General features: G+C 39.4%; 1 protein-coding gene across 1 annotated transcript in view; it reads right to left on the bottom strand.

Moving 5' to 3' along the window:
- The window catches only part of LOC137193257 (TGF-beta receptor type-2-like), a 42,837-nt gene that overhangs the window by 7,548 nt on the left and 21,666 nt on the right, over positions 1-13,623 (bottom strand). Inside the window, exon 4 of the mRNA XM_067604580.1 lies at positions 91-302. Coding sequence (XP_067460681.1) covers positions 91-302 — 212 coding nt within the window. The remainder of the gene's footprint in view (positions 1-90; positions 303-13,623) is intronic.

The following is a 13,623-nucleotide window of genomic DNA, read 5'->3' as shown; positions in this document are numbered from 1 at the left end:
TGTATCACTTCATTACTATTATCTGTTCATTCATACAGCCATCAATTCATCCATCCATCCAATAATTCTTTCATTCATCCATCTACTCACCATTCGCTCCCTTGTCGAAGATGAGTTTGTCATTACACTCATGTTCACCCCGGCAGCCACAGACCATCATGGCTCCATTCTCTGCAGGCTGTGGAACCATGTGACACTCCCTGGAGGTGAAGTTCAGAAGGAGGCCAGGGTCTACACCCTCTAGTGGCAGAGTTGGATTGTGACACATTGTCTGAACCGTCATGGTGTCGTTGGTCTTCCTCCTGAAAGAGCAAAGGAACATGAATCCACATCTATAAAAATTAAATAACTTGTGCGGGATCACCCTGACTTAAATAACTGTTTACACTTAAGGAACATCAATAGTCTGGTTTTCTTTCCGACTAAGACTGTCCACTAAATATAGATCTGCGCTTTATAGCTCAACCCTCTCTTCAGCACCACAGTCTGATAGCAGTCAGTCTTATGATCCTGTTATCGTCACTCCCAAAGACACTTGAGATCCTCTAGAGTAACTGAACAATTCACATTTTCCCAAGGGAAGACCATGCTCCCTAAGCACTGAACTCCCTGCCACCCTAATGATCTCAGCTACACCTTCATACAATTCTACCAATACATGTTATGAGTGAGTCATGAAAGGTCTGGATACAAAATTCCTGTAACACCTTGATTATTTGTGAGAAGGCAAAAATCTGGTCCTCTATGCCTTGGTCTTCCTGAATATGAAAATCTGTTTCCACAGCACTGTGACATCATTGACTGAGCAGTGTGAGGTAGTTGGAACCCTTACCCTAACCATTTGTTTGTCTGTTCAAATTTCAGTGAATGAATTGCTTTATAAAATTTGCAAGAGCCTTTCTACATCCATAATAACCAATAAGGGGCCGGGTTGACTAAAAATGATTCCCCCAAACAGCTTTGGTAAATAACATTGGATTCCAAGACTTATGCTGTGTCTCAATTTGCGTTCTTCTGTACTTAAACCTGCTATTTTGACTGTATAACAGGGTTTTCCCTGCCTATCTAACTCAAAGGTGGGCCGCATTTGTATTGCTGGCCACCGCCTTTGTTGAAAATTCCAGCATTTGATGTTGACGGAACAAAAAAGGCGGAACTCAACGGTGAGGGCAATGCAGCACCTGGACAATCTACAGAGTGCACACACTAGAGGTATCTTGTAGTTCATCTTCAAAAAGCAGTTGCAAGCATTTTTTGAATGAATGACTAAATGAATGACATTTGCGAGATGAATGTGAAGTATATTGTGAACTTTCTACGGCGTGACTAAGAGACTAACATTAGCGGAGCAGAGCAGCAATCAGCAGTAACAAACAAGACGAGACCGGCTGGCCAACACACACTGTAGCATTAAACAACTGAAACCAACTCTGAGGTGAAGAAAATAACTCAGTACGCAATCTGTTTCACCTCAAAAACCCTGCGCCTACTCAGTGTGTTGGACAATGATGTCTTTCCCCAGACCTCACAGTGCAGCAGAGAGGCTGCTCTCCACTGCTGGAGACATGAGGTTAATAACAACACAGCAGAGCACTTCACCTCATTTTGTCGTCATTTTGATATTCTCATACAGGCAGGAGACTGTAAGGTGCTTTCAAATGAATCAATTAATTAATTAATGCAATTTACTTTTTTAAAAGGCTGCAGAGGATCAGGGATCTGATCTGCAGCTCTTTGGTGATTTACCGTTGGCTCCAATGTCTCTATAGCATTTTCATATATGATATAATTTCTTTTGGAAGATAAATGTTGGTGTCACAGATGAAATCTAACAATTGTTGCTGCCATGTTAGTTTGTCTGAGGTGAAGCTTCATGTTTTTACTGGACAGCGCTCCCTCTGGGGCTCTATATGTACAGATATCACCAAATTTACATAAATATAAATGCATTAAAATGAACAGATCAGGCTATATTAAATTTACTAAGTTACATAACAGTTTGGAATTTTATTATAGCTACATTACAGACTGAATAACATAATTTACTGCATCTCTCTGTCAATGAGGTTATTTTTTGTGAGAAAAAGTGTTAGTGGAGCTTTGAGTTGAGATTATTTGTCACAGTACAAAGTACAACAGTAGGTAGGTGTGGTGAAGACATGGCAAGTTTGACTCAGGAGTACAAACTTCCAAGGACAGGGGGATACCATTGAATGTTGCGATCAGCATTTCTGGTAAGTCCACAACGGCATTACAAATAAATAAATACATAGTGTACACAGTGTACTACATGGAAGTGTGCTAAGGAAGTATCTGAATTGAGACACAGTGTGATACTTCTGGAAAGCAGCACATACAAACATGATGTTTTTCTTGCTGCGAGTTCACAGATGGCCTGAGCAGCTCCAAGATGATCCCTGTCAACTTTGACCTGAATAAGCCAGCCTTTTCCCCTCCTCTCTTTTCTTCTCTGTCAGTTCCCTCTTATCACTGGCTTCCTCCAGCAAGCTGGAAGGGTTGGGCAGGCTGACGTGAACAGGAAATGAGAGGGGTACAGCAAGGGGGATCCCTCTGTAGTAGTGTTATCCAAACAAAAGCGCATAGCAGAAGAAAGTGATGCCAGTGAACTTTGTGAGAGTTTGACAGGTTTCCAGACAAGTCATACTCACTTAATCACGAACAACAAGCATGAATAACCTTTGAAATTGAACAAGAAAAAGCCAAAATTGCTGTTACATGCTTTTTTTCTGCAACAGTAGCAAATTGAGTGAAATCACCTCAGGATGTTTCATAATGCTGATCAACAACATAATGAAGTAGCTTAGTCGTATTGTGGTGTACTCTGCTGGCTCATGGGACTGTGCTGTAGAAAAATAATGTGTGTGTATGTGTGTGTGACTGCATGTTGATATTCCAATATTTTAATAGGACACTAGAGGGTTCAGTGCACATTGTTTTTAAAACAACCAAGCTAAAACGATGATGTAGTGCTTTTGAAGCAGAACTCTTTCAAATATGCAAAAGTAATAAAGGTTTTCTGAGCAAAAAAAGAAAAGAAAAGTACCACACCCACCCTAACTTCAGTTTTTAGCTACTTCAGCCTATATTTCTAAAGTGGTCGAGTACAACCACTTTACACTTTCCAGATGTGCTGGCTGAAAGTATCGTCATATCTGTGTTCCCAAGCAACAAGGTGTAAGCAAAGGTTCCACTGTAAAAGCAAAAAAACCAAAGACATACTCCATAGAACTGGGTGACACTAGTGCCCCACTTCATTGTTTACAAGCCACAGTAAAACATAAAAAGAAGAAGGAAAGTGACCTAAACACATTGGAGGAACCACCTACCAGCACATTGAGCATTACAAGTAAGAAGAAAAGATTAAAATTGGTATGAGGTCAGCATGCCAAAAATTAAAGTGACAAATGACAGAGTCAGACAAGAATTAACTCTTCATGGTCCAATAATAAGACAAAACGAAGCCATAGGTGGGTTTCCAAACAGACTCAGTTACTCACCGGTGTTTCCGACCTACTAGTGACCACATTAACTGGTGAATTTCAGCTGAATGGTTGCTTGTACAAGCAGCACTTGTTAAGTGCACACATTAAATAAACTGACTGAGGTAGTTTTATCATGAAAGTGTTTTCAGTTAAGCTTGCAGTTGAAAACAAGAAGATAATATGTATGTGTCCTTGTACTGTTTTTTTTCTTTGTTAACTATTGTATATTTATGTGAGTGAAATTTTGTGATCAGCAAGAGGCATTCACCTTTCGTTACTTTCAATGTGGGAAACGAATGTATAGATTTGCAATGCATCAGATTTTATACCATTATTTTCAGTTAGAAATGTGACCTCTATACAACCCATTAATCTACTTTGTCACTGTGGACTCATGCAGTTTATATTGTCAACAAATTGCATGGTTGCATGGCCAATAGCCACCAGGTTTGACCAGTGTATCATCTGCTTAACTTGTGACCTATCTGTGTGGGATACTGGAATGAGATTCAGTGTTTCCTTTACATTTAAAGATATTCATTTCAGAAAGATAAGTGACTTTGTCTAAATGCACCTTGAATAAAAAATGCTAACACAATAAAGCAGTTTGCAGTTTTACAAACTTTGTATTAAATAGGCTATAGTATACAGTATCTGACTGATAATCCATTGTACACAGATACATTATACTGGCTATGCAATCTGTGAACAGCAGGTTAGTGGTTGGGCCACTTTTTCTACTGAATGATGGTGTCAAATCTCTCATAAGACACTACCTGCACTGCTAATCTATGATTTTCCCCCACATTCAAAGTAACTTTAAGAAAGGTGAATGCTTCTTGCTGGAAACACCATTTCATTTACATAGTAAGACAAAAAGAAAGACAAATTAACTGAACATTCAATTTAATTAAAATTAATGAGGTCTTTACGAGGACATATATTTGTTCTCTTGGTGTTTTTATCAGCTACCGTCACTATGAGCAACCACCACCATCGCATTTGGCCGTCACCTATTAACGTCACCTATTAATTAGTCATCATATTATTGTTTGGGGCTGCAATTTAATATCCTGACAATAGGACGATGACTGCAGAGTTTTCCCTGCCTATCTAACTCAAAGGCCGCCTTTGGCTTACTGTCCACCGCCTTTGTTGAAATTCTGGCATGTGATGTTGATGGAACAAAAAAGGCACCTGGTCAGTCTATAGCATGCACACCTTAGAGTTATCTTGTGGTTCATCTTCAAAAAATCCAACGATTGCAAGCATTTTCTGATTTAATGACTAAATAACTACCTTTTCAAGAAGAATGTGAAGTATACTGTGGACTCTCTATGCCATCACTCACAGACTAACGTTAGCGGAGCGGAGCAACGAACACCAGCAGTAACAAACAAGACCTGCTGACCAACACACACTGCGGCATTAAACAATTTAAACCAACTCTGAGGTGAAGAAAATAACTCGGTGCTCAGTCTGTTTCACCTAAAAACCCTGTGCCCATTCAGTGTCTTGGACAATGATGACTTTCCCTGGAGCTAACGGTGCAGCGGAGAGGCTGCTCTCCACTGCTGGAGACATGACCTTAATAACAACACAGCATTTTGTTATTCGCATACAGGCAGGAGACTGTAAGGTGCTTTCAAATAAACTAATTCAGTAATTGATTCAGTTAACAGCAGACCATTTATCTTATCTGCCAGTTATGTTTCATATTGTATTTCAATGGACTAAGGACCCCAGTGAATGGTTTGGCACCCAGTATATTGGAGCAAGAGACTGAAAACAGTGCCCCCCTTTTATTCATTCGAGAATTGGTTTTGAATTGAGAATCAATTCTTAATCAAATCAGCACCCAAGTATCGTGATAGTATCCAATCAGGAGATAAGCATATCGTCCCAAGCCTACATCATAAACAGTCACCAGTCACAACCTTTATTTTTCATCTTTTTGTTCCATTTTGGTATAAAATTTAAATCCATATGGACACTTTTGTCTGTCAAATTGTGATTTTTTTCACTTAAGCGCACAAAGGTATCTAACTAAGGTAACATTCTCCAACCTTTGCCACCTTTGTCTCAAAAAGAGCCAGTGAAAACCCTGTGACTGATACCAAGTCAGTGAGACGTGAGCGAGCACGGTAACTGTTCAGTCCACATCGACTCCGACCTGTGTTCAGCGTCTTTGTCCACAGAAGCAGCTATCCATCAGCAGCAGCTGCCGACCAGCAGCCGGCTAACCTGCCTTCACCAGGCTGACTGACAGCAGGAATTTTATTTATTTATTTATTCATTGATTTTATTGCCCTGCCCACTGTAGTGAGTGAATATGCCTGTAGCTCACAGACAGACTGTGAGCCTTGATCAATCAATAGCCTCTTTTATACAGAGGACCCGCATTATAGCCGTAAAGAGAATCCGCCTTTGAGCCAACCATCGCTTTTTTACACTGACCCACACAAACCCGTGTGTGTTTGTACAAAGCATGCTGGCATTCCGGATTCAGAGGTGTGACTGAGATCAGACTGATCAGAGCTGTAAACTCTGCTATGAGGGAGTACAAAGATGTTACTAGAATGAGGGGAGGACATTTCTCTTTGTTTGATAATGTTAAAAGTAAACTTTTCTGTTGGCTTCCTGACTCATTTTAAAAAAGATGTTAGAAAAAGAGAGAGAGCTGAGAGCACCACCAAGAAAGAGAGAGAATAGCTGTGGTCGAGTGAGCTAGTGAGTGAATAAAAAGAGGGAGCGCTGGTAGTGAGGAAGCTGGTGAATCAGATCAATCAAACGTTATTTTCTGAATGTTTCACAGGGGTTATGTTCTAAAGCACAAACACACCCACACCCCCACACACCTCTGCTCAACCCTGTAGCTGTACGCTGCACCGCCTGATTTGGTCTGAATATGGGCTAACATGACAACATCAGCTTCCTGTCCCACCGTGCCAGCTGTCCCTCACACACAGTCGATCCGGCTCTGTGACTCCCGCCATATCCGGCTTCATTGGCGGAGCAACTCTGCCCCCTGACTCTGTGTCCATACCTTTTATACAGAACAGCGAGGCAGATTACAGGCGCAGTATTCCCGCCTTGAACGGGCTATGTAAAAAGGGCTAATGTAGATACCATTAAAACGTTCAAAATACATATACAGCGGGATATTTATATGATTTAAACAGCTGTCTGTGCAGATTACGAATTACAAATTTGACAACCTTCTCAACAACAGCTACCATCTAGCTCTAATGCACGGGGAAAAGTGGTTGACAGGTAATGTGTGCCCTCCATAAGGGCTTGTAGACAGATAGAGCAAAAAAAAAAGTGGCACCTCGCTCCCCCTACTGGTAGCGCTGTGGCACTGCATTAGACCACTACATCAGCGATTTTTAGATCACAGTCTAAAAAGTAAAACACTATCAGCTGCACCTCATGTGCATTTATGATCAATTATCCTTTAAAAAGGACCTATTATGCTCATTTCAGCTCTAAATTTTTATTTTTGGACTCCACTAGAGTAGCTCTGCATGATTGAAAGTTCAAAGAACTCCTTATTTATCTTATTTATCTTTATGCAGCCCCTCAATATACATAGTTTCTCTTACACTCCATTTTAGCTCCTGTCTCTTTAAGGCCCCCCTCCCGATGAGCCCACTCTGTTCTGACTGGCCAGCTTTACATATCGGAGTTGTGTAACTTTACCGTCAATGCAAACCAAACATGTCCTGCTTTACTGCTTCAAATTAAAAGCTTTCAAGTGACTAAATAATGGGAGACTTTTATTGTGAAAAATTAACAGGAAGTAAAATTCTGTTCCTCACTGTCTTAGTGGAGCTTCATTAGCGGCACTAAAAACCGGTCAAAACAACAACATATGGAGCCATTTGTTCAGCGGATCAGTTAGAATTAACGCAGGGAGGAAGAGTAAAAGCAGAAACAGCCACAGTGAAATGTTTTATGAAGAGCTGCAGACAACCAGCACACCTCCAACAGGTAAACTACTTATTTTACTTTGCTGTGCTGTGTTATGGTGTTGTGGCTTGCCGTAACTACTCTCGGAGCGGAGCAGCGAACTTGCGCACTGTGCACATAGCAGGTGTCTATATAAAGTAATCCCTCACAAACTGATGTCAGCTCGGGCCAAAAGTAGAAAAAACTGTTGGAAACCGAGCGTTCAGAGCAGTCTGAAGCTGCTGCTTTTTGCTCACAGGGATTACTGCTACATATGTTAACCTTGTTATTTGACCTGTCAAGACACTTTTAACATGAATATCCAACATTGTGACATTATGTATATGTCTGAAAGTAAGGAAAAGCATAATACGTCCCCTTTAACATTATATCCTTAGAAAACCAATAATAAACAGTGGGGTCCAAAAGTCTGAGACCAAATCTCTAATATTTTCATGCAAACCTGGAAATAATCAGAGAGTTTGAGAAACGTGTTAAGAAACATTTAAAAACACGAGAAATAATGACGTAAGACGAAGAAGAAATATTATATATTACTTTTTATTCGATTCTGCACTGTTTCTAGGTCAGCAAATTTGTGGCATTTATCAACTTAACTCCTTTGGTCTGATTTCCTTGAGTTGTGTCCCTTCTATTGAAGCATTCAGATGACTCTCAGGTGGGTTTGATCAACTCACCAGAGGCTTGTTCAAGCAACTCAACTTTCAGCCAGTGTTCACCTGTTATAATTATGGCTTAAAAATATGAATATAAATAAATATGGTTTCTTCTAAACCTTTTCTTTATCAACTTTTATTTATATGGCATAATCAATTTTTTTCATTTATTGAAGTGTCACAGTTAAGGAATGCTGTGTTGAGTTAAATTGCCTTTTCTGTGTTGTTTTTACATAAATTTACATTTGGGCTACCAAAAATGTACCACCAAATGGTACAAATTTAGGGGCTTTGTGGCCCGTAGGGCCAGTGCTTAAAAATTTGAGCGTCTATCCCTGTTTAATGAACAGAAGAGGTTTTCCATACAGCATAAACAGCTGTGGACAACAGATACTGTAAGAATTGCCCACATTCATTTATACATCAGTGTAGACTGATTTACTCACCTTCCTGCTTTAACCACATTAAACATTATTTTGTGTGCTGATTTTGGTTGAAGAGTGTTTAACTGAAATAAGTTATTTATATTTTAATCATTAATACATTGTTGCAGCACGTCTGCAGCAAGTGTTTAGTTTGATAAAATCACCAAAGCAGCAGTGTGTTGACGTTGCATCTAAGACCAAATTATACAACACATACAACAATTGGCTGCTTCATTTGAATGAATCTCACACCTCTCTGCACCCTCCTCCCACGTGTGCACCATGGGCTCTGCTCTGGTCACCAAAATACCACACAGATGCGCAAATCAAGTTTCAAGGTCAAGAAAATACTAAACAGTCAGAGCGCTGCTTGTGCTGGTCATGACTCCTCAACACAAATATGGCCCATGAAGTAATTTTAATGGCCTACATGCAATGTCCAATATTAATGAAAAAGTATATCCATGGCAGTCTCTGTCTGCATTGTGTTCCTCCATGATAACAGCATGATATACAGCAACATGACGTATAATTAGTGGGCGTTATCTAGCAGACACAGGAAGTGATAGTTATCTCCAACATGTAATGTCCAATATTCATGAAAATGTATTATCATGTGAGGTTATTATTACTCCCCCACACCATTGCTTTTTTGAGGGGCTCATCGGCACACACATCAGAACTGGCAAAAATTGCAAAGCTCTGTAGTGATTGGGGTTGGGCGTGGCCAACGGGTTCCATAGCGCCCCCAAACGCAGGGCCATTTTGGAACCAATTTTCTTTGATATGTATGAAATTCAGTGGGTTGATTGCTTTCATCATTATCAACATAATACATATTTTTAAATTTTTTTTTTGCCCAACAGGAAGTCAGCCATTTGGATTGAACAAACACATGTTTAAGGCCTTTAGGATGCGCAAAAACCCATGAAACTTCGTACCTATGTTCAAATCACTAAGTATTGAGATTAGTATCACAATTGGGCTTGGGCGTGGCACATCGACTCTATAGCACCCCCTAATTATGATTAGCATTTTTGAGGTGCTAGGGGTGCTCAAAAACTCATGAAACTTAGCACATGCATCAAAAGTTGCATACCTTCATATCTGATATGGGTCTTGGGCATGGGTGTGGCAAAATGGCTCTAGAATGCCACCTAGAAAATTTCGAAGAAAGTCAAAGCCCCCACCTTTAACTTTGATGAATATGTACAAAATTTGATAGGCAGATGTAACATCTACAGACTTACAAAAAAGCCTCTTGGAGCCACACCCTAAGCCAGCCATTTTGAATCTACTTTATATTTTTTTGAAGCCATTGACAGGTTTTGTATTTTAATAAACTCCTCCTAGAGATTTAACCTGAGCAACTTCAAATTTTGTAGGTCACATCTAAACACCTTTGTGATGCTAAATTGTGAAGCTTTTCAGTTTTCATGGAATGCCCTTGGCGTGGCGTGCCGGATAATTTTACCCAAAACATTTTTGGGGCATTAAAGAGGAAGTGGTTGTAACTCGGCTTAACATCATCCAATCTGCCCAAAATTTCTCATGCTTGATAAGAGTCCAGGCCTGACCACAGCTACGTGTCAATATTGCGTCATAGTCATAGCGCCACCTGTTACAGCAGAAGTCGGCCTTCTGTGACAAACATCATCCGATTTACATGAAAATTATATGGTGTGATCTACACATGATATTCAGCAACATGACGTATAATTAGGGGTAGTTCTTTAGCGCCACATAGTGGACACAGGAAGTGATAGTTATTTCCTACATGCACTGTTCAATATTCATGAAAATTTATGAATCAATTTTCATTTACAAACACATGTTTGAGGCCTTTAGGATGCGTGAAAACTAACGAAACTTTGCATTTATTTTCAAACTAATAAATGCTTCGTTTAGTATCAAAAATGGGCTTTGGCATGGCATTTCAGTTCTTACGCTCCCCTAGTTAGTTTTAGCATTTTTGAGGTGCTAGGGGTGCTTGACACTCATGAAACTCTTCACATGCATCAGAAGTGGCGCAACCTTACAATGGATATGGCTCTTGGCCATGGGTGTGGCAAAATGGCTCATGTGCGCCCCCTAGAAAATTTCAAAGTCAAAGCCCCAATGTTTAATTTTGACATAGATTTATGAAATTTGGTGGGGTATGGAACCATACCCTAAGTCCAACAAGAAAGAGTCCAGCCCTAAACACATGTGTTTAGTCTTAGTCACAGTGCCACCTACTGACAACAGGAAATCAGCGTTATGTGACAAGTATCATCCGATATACATGAAATTTACATGGTGTGGTCTGCACGATACACAGCAAAATGATGTATAATTAGTGGGTGTTCTCTAGCACCACATAGTGGACACAGGAAGTGATAGTTATCTTCTACATGGAATGTCCAAAATTCATGACAATGTATATACTTGTCAGTTGCACTCTGGTAAATGTATTGCTGCATTAATATTTCACTTATGTGGTATTGCCTACTTGCAACAGGAAGTGAGGCCTAAATGACACATAGTTCATCAGATGTATACACAATACCTAATATGTTATCTCCAGCGCCATGTACTGCTCACAGGAAAAAATATTTTACCCATTCACACAGTGTCAGATAATCCTGAAAATTCAGAGCTATGTCAACTGATCTCTACTAGCAATACCACGGTTGCCACAAGGTGCTAGGGCCCAATTCATCGCTGTTTGCAGCTTTAATTTTTGTTTTTTGAGTTTGATGAGAGGATCGATACCACTCTCATGTCTGCATGGTTAATATGAAGCTACAGCCAGGAGCAGGTTAGCTCAGCTATGCATTAAGACTGGAAACAGGGAAATACAGTTAGAATGACTGTGTCCAAAGGTAACAAAATCCACCACCCAGCACCTCTAAAGCTAACCAATTAAAATGATAACTATTTCTTGGCTGGGTGCAGTGACTTCCTGGTATCTGGTTCTAGTCTTTTATGCTAAGTTAATCTGCTGCTGACTGTAGCTTCATATTTAACTGATAGACATGAGAGGCATCAATCCTCACAGCTGACTCTCGGCAAGAAAGCAAAGTGTGTTTCCCAAAATGTCAAACTACTTGATAGTCTGCAGTAAAATATAAAATCCTAGTCGTCATTGGAGCTAATATCCAGAATCCTCTGGACTGTTGTTCAGGGCTGAATCCACCTAATATTTCGTACAAACATATCTATAATTTAGATGAATAGAGGAAACAAATATAATAAAACCCCATATGAAACAGACTTTCCAGCTTGAAAATACTCAAATACAGCTTTTATGTGCACAAACAGACAATATGCTGAAAAAGTTTATCAGGTGAGTCAAATATATAACATTGGTGTCATTTTCACTCTATAAAAAGATAAAATCTTTGTATTTATTCTCCCTTACCACTAATCAGTTGATTAAATAAATAAAAACTTACTTATTTTACAAATAAATTTAATAAAATCTTTCCTTGCAAGGCAGCTGGTTTCGCAAGATCACTACATCATGAGATCACGCGAGAGTCCATCTTGTCAGGCTTCAACTTATGTGCTTCAGCATCGCAAATCCAGCTGCCTCGCAAAGTAAGGCACAGGTAAGCCTCATATAGTTCTGTGTAACACACTACCTGGCATGTCAGGTTAAATAAAATCAGCTAATGAAAGATAAGTAAAGGAAAAATTTATTTTATTTAAGTTTCAATTTATTTATCAACTAAAAGGAAAGTAAAAGAAAGAAGAGGTAAAGGAAACAAAAAAATATCAAAAGGCTTTCGTTTTTTTACCAGTTGATTGGACATTAAAGGAAAAGTATAAAACTTTTTTTGCCCTCTAGCAATATATTAAATACTTAACCAACAAAATAATTATATGATATATTTGGTTGACTTGTCTGATAACCCATCCTGGTCTCAGCAAATGACGTATGAATAACATGTCAGTTTCTTAAGTCATTTTGTGTGTTATCACTACACATTTTTTGCTTTTTGCATGTCATTTCACGCCATTTAGATAGTAAATCCAGTTGCCAAAGGCAGCCTACAGTTACGTTTGAGTGACAGGGGAAGTGATGCATTTCAGATACTATCAATATGTGACTTTCTTTTCTTTTATAAGGTTTATTTTGGCTTATTAGGAGGAGACAGGTGGATAGTTACTGTAGGTAGTTTGGCAAAAAGTTGCTAAAGCAGCAGGAGAGTACTATTCGAGACATTTTTACCGTCACATTGGAGCATTTTTAGTGGACATTTTTACCATCCCAGGCATTTTACTGCCGTTAAACTGGACGTTTTTGCTGTCACGTCAGGACATTTTTACCGCATTTCACTGATCATTTTAACCCAAACCATGATCTTTCCTGAACCCTCACAAGTGGTTTTTGTGCCTAAACCTAACCAACAGTGTTAAATGACACGTGAAAAGCTTAAGACACACAGACATGACACGTAATGAAAATAATGGACTCTAAAAACACTAATTCATCTCCGCCTCACCCACAGTCATATTCCTGCAATTAATTTTTAGTCCAACTTTGATTGTTAAGAGCCCGGCAGTGTTAGCACTTGTTCTACTGTAACAAGGAAAAATAGTCACACGGTATTCACTCTTCAGCCTTGACTTGTTCATTCATGATCATTTTAAAACAGCCTCTGCAAAACATCCTATTTACTTGTATTACCACATTAAGAAGAACACTTTGGTTCCAGGGTAAATCTAATAGATGCTAAATTTAATAGAAGTAAATCTAATTGAAGGGAGCCTCAACATGGTGCCCAGCTGGATTGCATATTTGGAGTCCAGTCTTTAACGTTTTTTAAGCCCAATCTACTAAACTACAGCAGCAACAGAGAGTGTTAGGCATCTTTAAATCATGAGTAGTCAAGTCTAATTTATCTGTATGTCACATTTAATGTCTCAGTGGGCTTTACAGCACCCAACCTAGCTCTTTCACAGCTAACAGAGTTGGTTTGGTTAAAACACACTCCTGTGTATTTTCCTATTTAGTTTCATTCATTTGGGCTGGTGAGAGATCTGTCAATCTAACTCTGGTGTGGCCCAAACAAACAGACC

Source organism: Thunnus thynnus, chromosome 11 (assembly GCF_963924715.1).
Source record: "Thunnus thynnus chromosome 11, fThuThy2.1, whole genome shotgun sequence".
Lineage (NCBI taxonomy): Eukaryota > Metazoa > Chordata > Actinopteri > Scombriformes > Scombridae > Thunnus > Thunnus thynnus.
This window is presented reverse-complemented; position numbering and strand designations above follow the sequence as displayed.